At 48.8% G+C, this 17,721-nt stretch overlaps 1 protein-coding gene across 5 annotated transcripts in view; it reads left to right on the forward strand.

Moving 5' to 3' along the window:
• GRIK3 (glutamate ionotropic receptor kainate type subunit 3) overlaps positions 1 to 17,721 on the forward strand; it is a 226,165-nt gene that overhangs the window by 162,603 nt on the left and 45,841 nt on the right. For all 5 annotated transcript variants that reach the window (XM_074934564.1, XM_074934565.1, XM_074934563.1 and 2 more), the window contains 2 exons: positions 2,397 to 2,510; positions 11,885 to 12,088. In XM_074934564.1, the coding sequence (XP_074790665.1) occupies positions 2,397 to 2,510; positions 11,885 to 12,088 (318 nt within the window). The remainder of the gene's footprint in view (positions 1 to 2,396; positions 2,511 to 11,884; positions 12,089 to 17,721) is intronic.

Below are 17,721 nucleotides of genomic sequence, written 5' to 3' on the forward strand. Positions count from 1 at the left end.
TATCTCTCAGCAGAAGAGAACTGATTAAAATTAACACTTGGCCCCTATTTGTGACACTTTATAACTGAGCCAAATAAATTTATAGAGAGGAACGTAGGAATTCCCCAATTGGATCGGACACATGGTCCATGTACTCCAGGATCCTGTCTCTGACAGTGACCAGTGCCAGCCGCTTCAGAGGAAGGCGCAAGAACTCCCTGATGGGCAGGTATAGGGTAATCTTCCCCCATTAGAAGTGGATAGCTGGGAGTTCCTGGCCAGTTGCTTTGTGTCCAGTTCATATTCATTCCCAATGTTACTAGTTTTCAAGTTGGTGCAAAATGGAGCTAAGTGAAATGCAGATGGGCTTGATCTCCACTCCATGACACTAATGTTATGCTCTTTGTCTGTACCTCCAGGGACTTTGATGCAGTTGCCCTGGGTGGAACTGGTGTCATGTGGAATCTGCCCACATACAGGGTATTACAGGAGTTCATATTTCTGAACTCTCTCTCTAATACCAGGGCCTCTCGGCACTTTTCTCTGCAAGGACACTGTGATCGCCTGCTGAAATCAAACACTCTCCCCAGGACAAAATTATTTGAATGGAGAAGTCTTAATTAATGTCTTGAGTAAATTCCTCCTCTCACATTCATGGTGTGGCTCTACATTGCAGGTTGTGTGCTAGATCCAGGGACGTTATTCTCTCCACTGGCATAAATGAGTGCTCCATCCGTGGGGAAATGGCAGACGGGATTGACTAACAGTAGCAATCCTGCAATGCAAACCAGACAGGAGAGTTCCTAAGTTTATAGTTCCCCTATTAATGTGTATGGTATAGCTTGACTTCACCAGACACATTTTTCACATGATAACAGATAGGAAATACATTGGATACACTATGAATTGTAAAAAGAAAAGGAGTACTTGTGGCACCTTAGAGACTAACAAATTTATTTGAGCATAATGCATCCGATGCAGTGAGCTGTAGCTCACGAGAGCTTATGCTCAAATAAATTTGTTAATCTCTAAGGAGCCACAAGTACTCCTTTTCTTTTTGCGAATACAGACTAACACGGCTGCTACTCTGAAACCTGTCACTATGAATTGTGATGCAAGTCACATATATTCCAATTACGTCTAAGCCTAGTCGGGGGGCTGGAACAATTTGTACAGTGGGGGTGCTGAGAGCCATTGAACCCAACTGTAAATCCCATATATGATGGAAACCACTTCAAGCCAGGAGGTGCTACCGTTCCCCCAGGACCCCTATTTAGTGCTCCGATGAGTCTAGTGCTGCAGAGAAGGTGTCAGATTGAAAGCTTAGGAGAATGCTGCCCACAAAACAGGGCAGTGGCACTGCAAGCTTGGATCCCATTTGGCTGCGTTTTTTATTTTTTTAAGAAACACATGTTTTCATGGGAATCCTTTATTTCTTTTGAAACGTGCTGGTTTTTCAATGAAAACACTTTCAGACTTTTGAAAACGGAAACCAACCAAACCCCAGCATTTTTATGTTTCTCCGTTTTTTGTTAAAACCCCCAAAATTCCAGCAGCCACCCTCAGAATGTTTTCTTATTTTTTAAATTTTCATCAGAAATACCATTTTCCAACCAGCTGTGTTCTCAGCCTTTTCCATACCAGAATTCTCCTCCCACCCCGCTGCACTGCCCTCCCGTTTAACAATATGGGAAGGATGGAGTGATCGAGACCACAGCCCCTGTCCTCTGGTCTGTATGACCCACAAGACTCCTTCCAACACAAATGACTCTAAATACTGTCTGAACACATCCCTTGAGTGCAGCCAAAGCCTGTCTTTTGTCTGAATACATCCCATGACCTCTTTTTGGTTATTATAGGAGATGGGCCCAAGCTAGAAAATTATTATCTAAATTTCTGACCCTTCACAAGTTTGGAAGTGTTAGAATCTGGGGTTTCTGGTGCCAACCCTGCCGTTCACCAAAGCTTGGGACATATTTGCATTGGGTAATCTTTGATTCAGGAATATCTCTAATCACTGTGAGGCTTGGCCAAAGTTCACTCTTCAGTGTATTCTGAGCTCCTGTACTGCATGGTACTATTGTCCATTGTTGAATGAATTCCTCAACTCTACATATCATGGACCTCCATATTTGTCCACAAGTATCAGTGCCCCCATTTAGAGGGCAGCAAAACGGAAAGGCATTCGGTATTTGTAATGTCTGCTCTGCATGGGTGACTGTTGGAGTGGTCTGCAACTGCAGGATTAGTGTAACTTTCTCTTCTGTTTAGCTCAGCCAACACGGTGTATTCAGCTTTGCTTGCATGTGCAGCAGAAGACAGAAATAGCTTCCATTCAGCCAGGGCTGTGGGATTCTGGAAGAGACTGAACAACACATGTCAAGTGTCTAGTAATTTGTTTCTTTGCTTCATTTCAGGTTGGAGTGTGGAACCCTTCTGATGGTTTGAACATCACGGAAATTTCCAAGGGGCGAGGGCCCAACGTCACAGACTCACTAACCAACAGATCTCTTATTGTCACCACTGTACTGGTAGGAGGCTGCGGGCTTGTATTTCTCATCCATATATAAATGGCTGGAAATATGTGACTTCTCTGGTGCTTTACAATGCTGCAGTAGATTTGCCAGTCCCTTTGCTTTTGGCCTTATGTTTAGGGGCTCTCTCCTAGCTCCCCATGCTATTGGCAAGGTCAGAAACCTGCGCTGGTCACCAGTAAGACACCAACAGTTGCCACACAGCTGAGTGCCTGAGACACCACAGCTCTTCGCTTTACTTAAGATAACAAGAGATAAGAGAGACTGAGATTTCAGTGTCCTAGGGACTGTCATGTGCACACTGTTGGCAAATATTGGCTCATTCATGGTGACCAATTAACCTCCACTAGTTAGCAACATTTTACCTCCCATGGCTGCCCCATGCCGAAGGTGTGATGGCCCCCAGGCACCTGCTAGCACATGGCTGATCTGGGTGAGGTTATAAAGGGGAAGCTAGTGCAGAGGAGGCGACCGTGGAGAAAAGGTGTGTTCTCTCTCCTCCTACCTGGCTGGAGCTGGATAGTCCGTGGGTGCTTTTTAGCCAGTAGTTTGAGTTGGTTTGTCTGGGGTTTGAGTTTGTGATTTTGGAAATCAAGCCTTGAGGAAAGGATGTGAAATGACCGGTAGCTGGTGAGTCTGTCTGCACAGTGGCTTACAGGCCCTTCCCTGCGTAGAAGTGAGGTTGGACTAGAGAGAGGGGGAAACCTGCAACCATATCACTCTCTGCTGCACACTCTCATACCCACATGCTGACAGTGCCTCCTGGTTTATCAGCTGGGCAGGGCAGGTGTTAGCAGCCCTGAATCCCACAGTTGGTCTGTAGGACAGTTCCAAATGTTTCATTAGCAGTAATTGACGCGGAAGGTGGACAGAGTCTGAGGGAGCAGATCTGTACTGAGCGTGTGTAGAGACGGGTGCTACTGCCCAAGAGGCCTGTGCTGGTCTGGTCGCCACCTGACCCAACTTGCATTCCTGAGCCCCACGTGCCACGCCAAACTGGCTCCCTCCCATCCCTCTATTTCCACACTAACCACGGGGCTGGGTGAGGAGATGGGGTGGGAGTGCTGCAGTGTCTCATCTTAAGGAGACAGAAGAACAATGTGCACAAAGGACTTGGCTTTGGGGGTCTCCTTGCTCCTCTGACCACCGGTTGGGGACAAGGGGATGAGGAACTGGAGAGGCCACCTACCACCCTTCCCCTTTATCCTGACAGTAGAGGGCCACTGGAGGAAAGAGGCTGGGGAGAGAGGTGATGAGCTGAAGGCCATGTTTGAGAAGGAGTTGGAGAAAGGTGCGATTGGTGCCTAAGGGGGCACAGAGGGAACCATCTCCTCTCTGCCCCAGACCCCCAAAGAGAGAACTGAATGGCTTTGCTGTCCCATTTCACTCTTTGGGGAGATCTTTCCCTCAGGCAGCGTCTCAAACGTTCAGTGGGAGCTTTCTACCCACAATCCCACTCTGTACCACGGCAGCTGGCGTGAGGACTCAGATGGTGCGTGCATTCCCAGAAGCCCTGGCCCTTCCCAGGAACGGGCTGGGGCGATCATTTAGTGCATCTGGTAACAGATGTATTCCTCCCTGCAAGCTGGGAGTGCTGCTCTGGGCACTTTAGCCACCTGAAGAGAAGCCAAAGCTAGTTGATATGCTGAGCAATGACTCTGAGGCATCAGAGCCCACTATAAAGGGTGAATATCCTGCAATATTGTCATTGGTCTTAGAATTCACAGTTTGTGGGCTGGGGAGGGGGTATCCTTTTTTGCATTGTGGTTATCAATAAAAGATATTGAGTCAATCTGTTTGGTATAAAATGGCACCATTGACATCAATGCGGGAGCATTGATTTAGACCAAGAGAAAATCTGACCCACTGAATACTTACCCAGACAATCAGGTACACCGAAGACCTGGTGGAGATACCTGCTTTCATTGCCTGGTAGGCAGGGCTGGGTTTATGGCACCATTGTCACTCCAGAACTTCGGCACGTCCTTGCTGTCGTGACTGAACAGAGCGCTTCTGGGAGCTAGCTGGTCCTTTCTAGAAATGATGTACACTGTGCTGAGCGAATGGCTAGTCTGTCTGCACCCAGAGGCATTTCAATACCTGTGTATCTAAGCAATGGAACTTAAAGGAGAAGAAATACGAGAAGGAGAGGGAATCTGGTGCCCAGAGAGAGCGTGAGGGTGCTGGCTGGCCTCAGACAGGGTGCAAGCAGGTGCTGCACAGACTCCCACATGTATGGTGCTAAGCTGCAGCATCTCCTGCTGTTCCCACACTCCAGAGAAACGGCTGCTCCTTGTCGACACGTGCCAGCCAATTCAGTGATTCTGTGTGTTGCTGGCTAGAAGCCACCACACTTCCAGTAGCCATGAGGCTGCTCCTTGTTCCCGCTGCACTTTTGAAAACATCCACGTCAACTCTTGTGCTGAATCTCAGGCATGTTCTCGGTCCTGGTGCATGCTGAAGGCCCAGCGAGGGGCTGCATGCACTGGGCACAAGAAAGGCTCTTAACTAGCATTCCACACAGGTTGTACAAGTGCCCGACTAAGTAGCAGGAGAGGGGTGGGTGTCTGCTTCAGGTGTAACTATTCTCATCACAGCAAAAAATAAGAGCAAATCCATGCCTCAGTATCCTCCCTTCTGGGGCCTTGGTGGCTCAGGGGATTAAGAAGGGGCTAGAGGGTCTCTTCCTCTCTCTCACTGATCGAAGGAGGGGCACATTCTCTCACACATAGTCATCAACATCAGGTGGCTGCTCAGCAGCCCTCTATGAAGTGGCTTGTCAGTCTCCGCAGATTTTCTGTTGGACAGTTGCCCCCATAAGGCCACAAAAGCCCCAAATTAGCCGCCCTGCTGGCAATCTTAGCAGAGAAACCAGTGGCTTCATGGGCCTTAGAGACTGAATCCTCCTCTTGCTTCTAGATGAGGCCCTTCAAGGTCAGAGGGGAAGCTCCGTGTCAGGAGGTGGGGTGGGTACCCCCGGGGTGCTTGTCCTGCCATTGCCAGCGTTGTATCTGCTCTGCGGGTACTTCATGCTGCAGCGCTGCCAATCTGTCACTTCTCACTGTCCCAGAATTCATTTATACACACGGGTTAGAACCGCAGCGGTTGTGTTTCTTTCCCCTCATAACTACGTAGGTGACAACCTAGCCAAAAGTAATTGAGTTATCCAGCAAACCATGGATACTTAACCAATCTCCTCTGTCTCCAACTGTCACGCTGTATTTAGTTCTTGCCTTCACTATTGGATTTGATAGCAGGCATCAGATCAGAATGAATTTTTATTTAACATCTAATGAATTATGACTAGTAGCATTGGTTTGTATTTGGCTGTGTTACACAATGCTGGGTCTGCCAATCGGCAGCAACAGCAAATAATGCTGTGCCTAGAACAAATAAACGATTAAGGAAACCTGGGCAGGTTGTGTAGATCTGGTTTGAAATTCTGTTTATGCCAATAATTTTTCTGGCCAATTTCCATGCAGTGCCTTCAAGGAGCCTCTTCTGTCAAAGAATCGTGGATGTTAGAGGTGGGAAAGAATGGCTAGGTCATGTAGGGTTTAGAGAGTATCGTCTTTTATGACATATTGTCTAGGGTTCCTAAAAGGATGTGTGCATGTGAATTGGGTATTCATAAAAGAGAAGGACAAGTGTTTGGCTCAGTGCAATGTTACAAGCACTGTGAAATGTATCCTCTGCCCATCTCTTTGTTCATGCACCTCGAATCTCATCTAAAGAACCCCTTTCCGTTCCAGTTCTGGAGCTCGCACATAGCTTTGCCAATGCACCGCACTGCCAGCCTGCAGCTCCTGCTATTCCAGTGGGGTTCTTCATCTTTGACTTTTACTCTGCTTGGGATCTCCAGCAGGGTGATAGCCCTCTCCTTCCAAGGGTGATAAAAACTAAGGAAGGTAATCATTAAAAAATGTTTGTTCCATCGTTATCTTACAAATGATGCGCTCGTGCTGTGACACTGCTATCCAATAACACCCCCGTGTAATCACATCTCCCATCAGAGGCTGGACAAGGTAGCTGTGTAACCTGATCCAGTGCAGCAGAAAGGATGGGAGATACAGGACTTGACAGAGCAATGATCTGGTCTGGCATGTTGAGAGGTTGGATAATGGAATTAGATAGACCACTTGGGTAATGAGGCCTGACTTCCTAAAATGAAACTACCACCCAGCCTAAAAATAACGCAAACCTGGCACACAGCTGCTCCATCTTCTCTGTGTTCATTGTCATAAAACGTTTTTCCCAGCTGAGTCGCTCTGCTCAAACGCCTGGGTGTGAATGTGCTGCAGGAGCCTCTGGTTGTCTTAGTTTAGCCCATAACATGCTGCTTTCATGCCTTGCCTCAAATTCCTCAGACCCAAACTTTCAGAACAAGCCAAAAAAAAAAAAAGTAAATTCAAAAGTCCTTAGATCAGCAGTGGGCAACCTGCGGCCCGTCAAGGTAATCCGCTGGTGGGCTGCGAGACAGTGTTTACATTGACCGTCCACAGGCATGGCTGCCCGCATCTCCCATTGGCCGGGAACAGCGAACCATGGCCACTGGGAGCTGCAGGTGGCCATGCCAATGAAAACACCGTCTGACGGCCCGCAGGTTGCCCACCACTACCTTAGGGGAAATGCTGGAACAAAAGGCACTTTGGCAGTTCCTGCTCACTCAGATTTTGGACATCTCTGCTCAGGCTCCTGGAACAGGGTCAGTTTTTGCACAGTGTAACAGGGTGGCTTTGGCCTTATGGGCTGGAGGCCTCAGGCAGAAAAGCCCCATTACTGACGGATTGGCTCCAGCCCACCCGTGCCACAAGACTTGACGGGGCCTGATGGAGCACAGCTCATTCCCCTATAAAGGACAGCAGGAAGCTGTAGGGAGGAGGGAAATTCAGGAAACTGCAGTGAGTGAAAAAAGCTCCTGCAGGGAAGAATCTGACACCAGGGGAATGGAGAAGTCAGAGCCAGGAGGCTGAACTCCAGCCCGGGCAAGCCTGAGAGTGACTTGACCTGGACCCAGCTCAGGGAAGAAGCAAGGGGGATGCCCTGCTTAGGGGAGGGAGACACTAAACTGGTGCGTTGACCTCAGGCCTGAATAAATTGGACCCTAGAAGGGGTGTGTTTGAAATGCTGTGAACTGGGTAGTTCTTCAGGGGCCCTGAAGAGGGGGAAGGTAGCGGCAGGGTGCTGCAGGGCTACCTCTGGCCATCCGGGGGGGGGGGGGGGGAGGGGCATCTGTTTTGTTTTCTTTTTATTCTTTTGAATTTACTTTTTTTTTTTTTTTGGCTTGTTCTGAAAGTTTGGGTCTGAGGAATCTGAAGCAGGTTACTTCTAAGGGGCCCAGCAGAAAGACTGCAAGGCTCTTGAGCTGGAGCCAGGCCCTGTAAGTGGGAGATAGAGCTGCGTGAATAATACAACATAAATGCCATGCACAGTGATATGAACCCTAGGTGGAGTCCAGGGTCAGCGGTGGGGGAATTGCCCAAGGTCATTTCAACTCTCAGGAGATTGAGCAGAGACTCATTTCCCCCGCCTTTGTCCATCTTCATCTGTATCAAATTATAACGTAGCGTGGTGCCACAAGGGGAATAATTGGCTGGGGGTGCTGGTAATGGAAACGAAGGGTTGAGATGCACCAGCCCAGGTGTGTGGGGCCGAGGGCTGGAACAGCAGTGAGAGCTGCAGGGCCAGGACTGAGAAATGCTGGAAGAGGGAATACTTCAGCTCAGAAGTGAGACATATTGGTAGAGCTGAGACGGGGTCTGGATCTGGAATAGCTCTGTAGTGGGAGTGGCGCAAGTCAGGAGTGAGGTGCATCAGCAGAGCTAGGGAGCTGAAGGGAGCCCCTGCCTGTCTCTAGCTAGCACTTTAGTCTCTCCGCTCTAGCAATTCTACTGCCACGAAGGTCCCTAAGCTTTATGCTCACATTTCAGTTCTAAAGCATCAATAGAGCAAATCACCACCCTCTAATTGCTCAGCAATGTGTGCTGGAATGGGCGCGTGCATGCCTAACGCAAAGTCACCTGCAGCCTTATGACCCACCGAGTGAGGAGCATGATGGGATTGGCGTGCTGAGTTGTGCAATAAATGCATTTTCATACATTGGCTCCTAAGATGTAAAATACAACCCTAAACTTTATCGACATCTGCTGCTGCCCTTTCTGCCTCATCCGTAGGTGTAAATGACAGTAGAAAAGCCAGAGGAGGGATCTTTAAAAGGAAAAGCAGGAAAGGTTGTTCACCCCCCTCCTCCCCACATCTCCCCACTGCCTTTTACTCATATTGCAGTGGCTTGTTGGAAGAGAAATATTACTCCAGCAGCCAGCACCACTCTCCCTGAGCAATACAAGAACTGTGAAGTTATGAAATTGAGGGCACCTTCACTGAGAAATCGATTAGCAAGCCAAGGGAGCTTGTGAATTGGATGTCTGGCCATTTTCAGTAATAAATTGTGAAATAGTCTGTGAATAAGTGGTTCATAGAGATCAGAATTACCCCCAGGAAACGGTTGAGACCCGGAGATACATTACGGAGCAAGTGGCATCCTAATGTTCAGTGCTTTGGCTGTTAAATATGTATGTTATCCCTATAATGCTTTCCAAAATTAATAGTGTTCTATGGCTGATTTGGAGCTGGTGTATTTATACCAAGACCCGTAGACTCAGCTGGTTCACAAACAAAGCACTAATTCCAGGGGAGAGGGCTGCAGAGGAGACTGGAGAGAGAGGGAGTTTAACGGGCTTGCATGCACCACGCTAACTCCATAGGCATGACGTTGTCAGCCTTGCTTTCTCAGCCAGCAGACCCAGACGCTCTCTCTCATCCGCTCCCCACCAACACCCAGAGCAAGACAAACTGCCTTCTGCTCAGTCGTACATGAATGGCCTGGTTTGTCCACTGTGAGTGCTGGATGAGTGTGGATCCCTCCAGGCAGGAGGCACAGGTAGGGATGTTGCTGGAATTCCAGCAAAGCCTCCATGCACTAGGGCAAGGTCTGGGCCACCTCCAAGCTAGGACTGTAGCATTGTGTGTAATGTTATCCAATGGTTCAGTCTAATAAATAGTCTTTTCCTCAGGTCAATCTCCTGTCCTGCCCTTGTCTCCTAGCGCTCATCTGCTGGATAGCGTACTTTGAGCATCTCAGCACTTCCCTTATGTATCTTCTCTCTCCGGCCATTCCCACATCTTCCTGGTCCCTTTCTGTCGCCATGACTGACAGCCCAAACGTCTTGCTTTGTGAAAGGCTATGATTTTTATTGCATACTTTATTGCCTTCACTTGCCTATGATGGCCTCATTCATCACAGGAGATGAGAAGAAAGATGGAACCTTCCTGTGTAGAAGCCTGTTATAGGGCTGCTAATATTAGTACATTATTATTGGGATCGTAGCAGTACCTGGTGGCCCCCATCACGGCTCAAGGCCCCATTTTTCTGGGCATTGTACCCACATATAATGAAAAGATGGTCCTGGCCCAAAAACTGACCATCTAGGAGTAGGATGAGACACACTAGTTGGAACAAAGAAAGGGAGAACAAGGTAACAATGAGACAATTTGATTATCGTAATAAACAGTGGTTCTGTATTTGACAGGCAACCTGGGATCTCCTGGTGTGCCATATATCGTGGGCATTAATCAGTTCTTCAGCGTGGGATGGAATAATAGTAATTTATTAAAAATACATAGTTTGCTTTCTGCATCTGGACATGATTTTCTCAGAAAAGTAATGGCCTGTTCTGGATTCCGACAGGAGCTGGGTTATCTGCCTGACATCTCTGAACCTTTCAAGGCATCCAAGCTGGACATCTTTAAACTAAAAAGAATGGCTATTTTTGAGCATTAGCGGAAGTGCAATCATTTGGACTTGGAGGAGAGCAGCCCTCTGAGTGTTTCAGAAAGTTCACCGTGGAACATTCCTTTTAGATGTGTTATAACTTACAATGCTTCCTGGCGCTGCCTGCAGTCTGCTAGCTAATAAGGCGGCACTTTGCTGCAGCTTGTTAAATTTTCAGAGGCTTTTCTGAATACAAAAGTAATGAGAACAGCTCAGGAGGGGGAGAAAAGGCCTCAAGATAGCAAGGCGGGGGTACTTACCCCACCTTGCTGTGCCCTTCCTGAAGTAATGTGCCATAGCTTGTTAGAAACCATCAGCTCCATGCAATATGTCCACTGTGCATGGGCATATACCCCACACTAACTACAAGTGCCCAGGGCTGTAACCACGGGTTTGTTGCTTGAGAGGCCAGGGTGATACCTGGTTATTGAAAAGTCCTGGGTCCTGATCCTGGGCTGCATCTGAGTTGATCTCAGAGCAACATGGGTGTGGGAAAAGATGCCAAAAGCCACCAGTACCACTGCTGACTAGCATAATTTAGAGCCACTCTGGAGCTGCTGTAAATTATGCCTGCTGCCTCTGACCCCAGTGGCAGAGCACCTCATAACTCTTGGGCATGTCCTCTGCACCGACAGCCAAAGTGGGGGTGGGGCACATTGCACAGTCCTCTGACGGACAGTTCGGCTGCCATATGGCCAGAATCAAGCAGAGGGGCAGAACTGGAGGGGATGTTCCTGGGATACTATAGGACATGATCAAATCCAGGTGTATGTGGAAAACTTGTCCTTTGGAACAGCTAGCAGGAAACCTGCTTGGGAACCATCTACTTTTAGCACCTCCTCCTCTAAGTACAGACCTGTGCTCTCAGGTGCACCTGCTATGGAAGCGGGTGCTGGTGTGTTACAAAGGAAAAGGTCTAAGACACGCGCTGGTCTCCTTTTGACCTACCTCTGGCCAGCACTAGAATCCCTGCCCCAGTCTTTGCTTTGTCTTGTTCACCTATCCTGGGGGGATAAAGAAATAAAGCCAACCTTATACCAGCCACCAGCCACGCATGGTGTCCTGGCAAGACACCCAGCTCAGATGCTCTTAAGAACCCTGATGGTGGTGAGTCCACAACAGTCCCCAGGGATCGGTTCATTTGTGTTTCTAGCATCTGGGATTTGTGGCTGAATTCTTTTCCCCTACGTATTTTTATTTTTCAATGCCCTTGTTTTCATTTGCAGAGCATGAAATGGTTATTTTCTCTCTCTCTCTCTCTCTCTCTGAAATCCCGCAGGATGGAAACCAGTTGGCTGCTCAGAAGAGACAAAATTAAATTTAGTGGGGTAAACAAGGTTGCTAATTAGCTGATGCACCATGCAAAGTTAATTTATTCCAAACATGTCGTGGTGCCAACCTTGCCTGCATAATGAGTGTCACATTGCGCAGGGTTACCTGGAGGAACAGCCACCTGCTTTCATCGCTTTTCTGCTGGAAATGGGCCTGGCAGCCTGCCCTTAACCGTGGCTCTTTGCTGTGCTCTCGCCCATCTGCGCAGGAAGAGCCCTTCGTCATGTTTCGGAAGTCAGACACAGCCCTCTTCGGGAACGACCGCTTCGAAGGTTACTGCATTGACCTTCTGAAGGAGCTGTCCCACATCCTGGGCTTTACCTACGATATCCGGCTGGTGGAGGACGGGAAGTATGGAGCACAGGATGAGAAGGGGCAGTGGAACGGCATGATGAAGGAACTCATCGACCATGTGAGTAAGATCCGTGTGTGTAAAGCTCCCCGTAACTAGGGGATAAACCATGCTGCAGCCTGAACTGTGGGTCAGGACACCTGGAGTGGGTTAACATCCCCCCAGCTCTGGCATCCCAGCCCATCTGAGCTCTGTATCTTCCTCAATGTATACTGAACATACTCTATAATACAAATATTCTTGATCATTGCTAGGGGCCTCTTCCAGCTTTTCCACCGTCATTGAGTGAAGAAATAAATTAGCCCCACCAACAGATGTCTTCCTTTGCGTCAGTGTAGGACCAGGGGCACCACTGCCCCAGCCGGGTAACATCCTGGCTCTAAGCCACCCCTTCTAATTCCAGCTGCTGGCACAGGGGGCATGTTGTGGGCATTCCCATTGCCGAGGGCTTGCCAGAGCGTAGCAATGCTCTGGATGTCTCTGACCAATGTAATCACCCATGGGGCTGTTACTTGCCTCAGTGCTGCTGAAACTCCTGGTGGCTGGGATGGGGGGGTGGATGGGGAGACAACCAGCTGCCTTAGACTCTGTGCCCCCAGTCTTGCACAAAGCACAGCCTGAGCAGACTTGAGGATCATGGCTATTAAGTATTTTGGATGCACGTCATGCTGTTAAATATAATCATTATACATGGCAATCCAAGTCCCTCCCTCAGGTATGTACAGCAACCCCAGCTGGAGTCAAGGAGAGCTCTGTGGAGGTGTGGAAGAACAGAATAGGGTCCTGTCCTTCTCCCATTGAACTAAAGGGGAGCTTTGCCACCAACGTCAATGGGAGGAGTGGTAAGCCCCATATATGGGCAGTAGGGTTCCCAGGAGATACCGTTACTTCTGGGTGATGAAAATCGGAACCTCAGCCTTACATTCATGTACATTTCGTCCTCAGTGTCTAGTGTAAAGTTGTGTTCGAATGGGAGGTGAATTCTGGCCAAGCGTATTTAAATGTGTGTCCCAGATAATGTGCTTACCCAGAGGAGGGAGTCATAGGACTGGAAGGAACCTTACGAGGTCCTCTGCTCCAACCCCCACCAGTGCTAAGGCAGGATTAAGTATACCTGCCTCAGCGAGCGGTCATGCAGCATCTCCTGGTATTTAGTCACAGCTGAGTGGAGCCTGTATCCTGAGAGGAGTTCGTTTGCTGGGTTTCTCTCTGCACACTCAGTGTCTGACATACTTGGCTGCATCCCTTTTCCATCCCTCTTCTTAATGTTACTTGGCCAAGACCCCAGTGACACCCTGCCCTCGAGCCCAGGTGCCGAGGGTTCTCAAAGATGTGGTGGGGAGTAGCCCACAGCTCCTGGTGTCTTCAGTTCTGAAATATCACCTACTGCTGACAGGATGACATGGAGCTATTCCCTTCCCGTGTGCCTGTCCTCTGGGATAACAAATGTACAGCAATCAACCAACTGGGCAGATGGTCCCTAGTGCAGGGACAGTGTTTCGCCAGCCTGGGATAGCGCGAACAAGCCTGCTGCACGCTTGGCTCCATCATTTAACCAGGCTGAGTCTGAAAGGGTGCAAAGAGCACGGCCCCAAAGGCTGATGCCCTTACGCAGAGACCTGCTTCGTTATGTGCCATAGAATGCCCCAGGCTGGTGGTGTGCAACACTCCCACCACCGTCCCCTGTGCGTGCCCTACAGCTGTGAGATCACTGGCCTGACCGAGCAAGGACTCCTATTCCACAGACCACGTGTTCATCTGTGAGCATATGCGTCCGTCCCACAGACTTCAATGGGACTCAAGCGTGCGCCTAAAGTTAACACCCCCTGAAGTGCTTTGCTGCATCAGAGCCTCGCTGAGAAACAAACAATGCGACTAGGCTCTGATCCCTTTTCCAACCCTGGGCCCTGGCGGAAAGATCCCAAGAGAATGATTTGCCCTTCGCTAAAGCACTACACGCTCCTGGCTGCGCTGACCATGCCACCAGCTGTTAAGCAGCAGGGAGTCCATTCAGCCTGCTTTAATCTTGGATTATACCTCCGAAACTTCCCTGGATGTTTTTTTCCACCCAGCATTCCTGTCACTCAGAATCGGCGGCAGTTGTCCTTGTGCTGCTGCCAGTAATTTGAAAGTCTGAGTTGATCACGGCTCCTGGAGAAAACCCTGCAACGCACGTTAACAATTGTGATGCTGTAGTCATCGGTCGTCATGCGAAGAGGCCTCTTCCGCCCCTGTGGTCAGGGTGATGGGGGAGCATTTCAGAAGGAGGCTCTGCCACGGGGTGATTAATAATTGTGTGTGTGTGTGTGTAGGCACGGTAATAGGGTGGGAAATTGCTAGATACAAGGCATGTCTCTCACAACTGTTTGCCAGGCCGCCCAGCAGTGCAGAAGAGGGAAAACAATCAAATTCCTCATAAATCTTATCTTCCAGAGGAGACTTAATTATAGGCCCATTTGTAGACGTGAAATAAATCCCACCGCACTTTTTTGCAAGACTGGGGAGGCATTAACCTCAGTGTCCTGACCTGATTCCAGTTCTGGTATTTAACTTCACAGAGGCATTTTAGAAACTATTCTGCCTCACTTCCCATCCTAAACTCCTGTGTGCAGTTACTCTGCACTCGTACACCCTTCACAGCCTGCCGTGGGAAAGGCTCCAGGGAACTGTCCAGGCACTGTCTGGGATTTGCAAAGACACAGCAAGGAGTTATGTTTCCAACTCCCATTAAAAGAGAGCAGCTAGCGCCCTCTGGAAAAACCCATCACTCGTTTCCCCTCCTGCTCCTCAGCAGTACATTCAGAAAACTGATGCAGTAAATAAACCCCTGTGGGGAACTACAGAAACAGATCACCTTATCTGGCTTGACTCAGGTGAACCTCACACTAAAGCTCAATGCAGCTAAATGTGTGACCCAAAGCCAAAGGACATCATCAGCATGATTTATTTTTATTATTTCACTGGCTGTTTCCTTCATTGCTGGTGAGCACAGAAGTATGACATCTCCTACTTCTCCGGCTTAGTGGCATGCTTATTTATTGGCAGTACTATCTTGTGTTTTTCCTGGCTCCTAGGTGAACAGATGATCCCTACTGCAACATATAACGATAATATCTAGCACTTCTCTAGCAACTTAATCCCAGGGTCTCAAATTGCTTTACGAGAATTCATGACAACACTTCTGCAAATCACCCCAACAGCTACTGTCCGTAGTTTACAGACAGGGAAATTGAGGCATGAAGACTTGGCTGATGGACACACTGTACATCAGTGGCAGAATCAGAACCCAGTCCAATGCCCCATCCACTAGAGCATGCTGCCACACAGTCAGGACATCTCCTTCCCTTTCTGAGGCACACCTGGTTGGCGGGAGGAATTTTCTTCATAATTGCTTGCGATGCACCGTGCCAGGGTCTGTACTAGCTGGATGGCACGCACTTCAGCTCTCTGTGAGTATCCAGGCTCACCGAGGCAGGAGTTCCTGTTTCACGGGGAGGAGGGAGTTCTTCCTGTGACTCAACTGAGAGGAGCAGATAAGCCAAATCAGTGCAGCTCCTCAACATCCAGGCAAGTCAAGTCAGCCCAGTACCCGCTGTTTGGGGCCAGCCCTGCTGCATCTCCAGACCTTGTGGAGCTGCATTCTCACGGGAGCAGGCTTTCTTGTGAGATCCCAGGGACTCCGGACTGGGAGTTCCCTGCAAGCAGCTTTTTCAAGGGAGTGCTTCAGCCACAGCCCAGGAGAGCAGATGATGATGAAGGAAAGAATAAAAGCCGCTCAATACCTGAAGTAAGGATTGGGTTTGGACTGGGGTCTGTAAATGGAGCAGGGCTCAGGGCAGAAGTGTGCTGGGGGCATTTGGTCTAAGTCCCATCCTTAGCTGAGACCCCTTGTTTAGGAATTAGTGTCTGGATGCAATGTTGGTTGGCACTTGAGATACACCACGGCAAAGGGTCTCCGCCTCCCCCCACCCCCAGGAGAGAGAAACTGTTGGATTCTCCCTCCCCCAAAAAGGAGGGTGATCATGCACCCCTGAAACCAGTTACATTTTCTGGTTGAGAATCTGTGTGTGCCCTTGATAGACAGGCAGACCAATGGGTACGTTCTGAGTTCTCACAGGGCCTAGCACAACGGGGTCCCTGGCTGGAGTTCCTAGGCACTATGGTAATACAAATAACATTGGGATAAATATGTGATAGGTAGCTAGAGGGGTATATATTTGTATAGACATGATGATCGCTAGAGGGGTATATATTGTGCTAGGTAGGACTTTCCTCTCTTCTTCTAGCTAATCCTCCACCCCACCATGAGCATTCCCAGCAGACTCCACATAAAGCATTCGCTTCCATTTGCACACAGAGCCTAAAACATTTGTAGAGAGCTTTGTGTGCCCGGTGTCCCCCAAGGAACACAGCCATCTGGGGTACATTGAAGCGAAAGATGCTTTGTAATAGAGAATGTAATTATGGTTTTGCTGCCCTTGGATATACATAGGAAGGAAAGCAAAGGGTCCAGAATCCTGCAAGCTTTACTCCTCTGAGTAATGCTTAGTGATTTCATTGGCGTGAATAAGATGCTACTCCGAGTAAGAGCTGCCAAATGTCTGCTACAGCTGAATCGTGTACAGTATCCCAGCTCTGTCTAGCATGTGTAACCAACAGGCAGTTGTGAATAATTAGGCTCTTCTCTAGCCTTGAATCCCAGAGGCATTACCTGCTTCTAATGATCTGCTTTCATGCTTTATGGAGTGACCCTTCTGTGGAACAGAGGGCAAGAGCAGGCGTGCAGGGGACAATTTAATTTATTTATAAATTCAGCTTATTTTCTTAAATCATCTGACTCGCAGAAAGGGGGGAAAAAACAACAACCCACGTCACCAACCAGAGCAGCTGCGTTCTTGCTTCCACTGCTATTTAAAAGAGTCCATTAAACACTAGTGCATTTCCAGTGGCAGTGTTACTGAGTCCCAAAGCAGCCAGAAAGGCAAATTGTCTGAGACCTCAGCTCATGGCCAGAGGTCACTCAACTTCCTAATTAGACGCGTTGCTTCCAGGGCATGCTGCCATGCCTACAGCCAGCTTGGAGAGGGGAGGAAATCTTGCGTTTTTGTGAAGCTCTTATTCCCAGAATCGGGTCTCCGGGAGAAGCGGTGTTGGCAAAGGGGTCTAGCTTCTCGCAGTGCGGATAGCGAGACAAGCAGCCCTGGTGTTTTGGCCTCACAGCTATTTTGCATCCATTTCAAGTGATTCAGCCTCCTAGACTGCCTCTGAAGTTCCTGGCACCAATATGAAATCATTGCCTAAGCAAAATAACTTGTATAGCGGCTGTGATCCTCTTGTAGCGTATGTGAGGGGAATGTAGTTGCTGGGTGACTCACGTCGGTAAATTAGCTTCTCTGTGAATAGCTAATGGGCTCTTGCCATGTTGTTAATCACAGGAGTGGGAGTCAAGAGACCTGGGTTCTGTTCCTGGATCTGCCTCAGACTCCCTGGGTGACATTGTTCACATTGTTTGTGCTTCAGTTCCCCCCATCTGTAAAATGGAGATGGTAACAATTACCTGCTGCACACAGGTGCTACGAGGCTTAATGTTTGTCAAGGGTTTCAAGTGCCTCAGCTGGAAGGCACTGGAGAGGTGAAAAGTAGAGCAGGGGCATGTCAAGGTAGCTGCAGTAGGGAATGTGTCCTCAGTGCTA

The sequence above is a fragment of the Natator depressus genome, chromosome 19 (genome assembly GCF_965152275.1).
Source record: "Natator depressus isolate rNatDep1 chromosome 19, rNatDep2.hap1, whole genome shotgun sequence".
Classification (NCBI taxonomy): Eukaryota; Metazoa; Chordata; order Testudines; family Cheloniidae; genus Natator; species Natator depressus.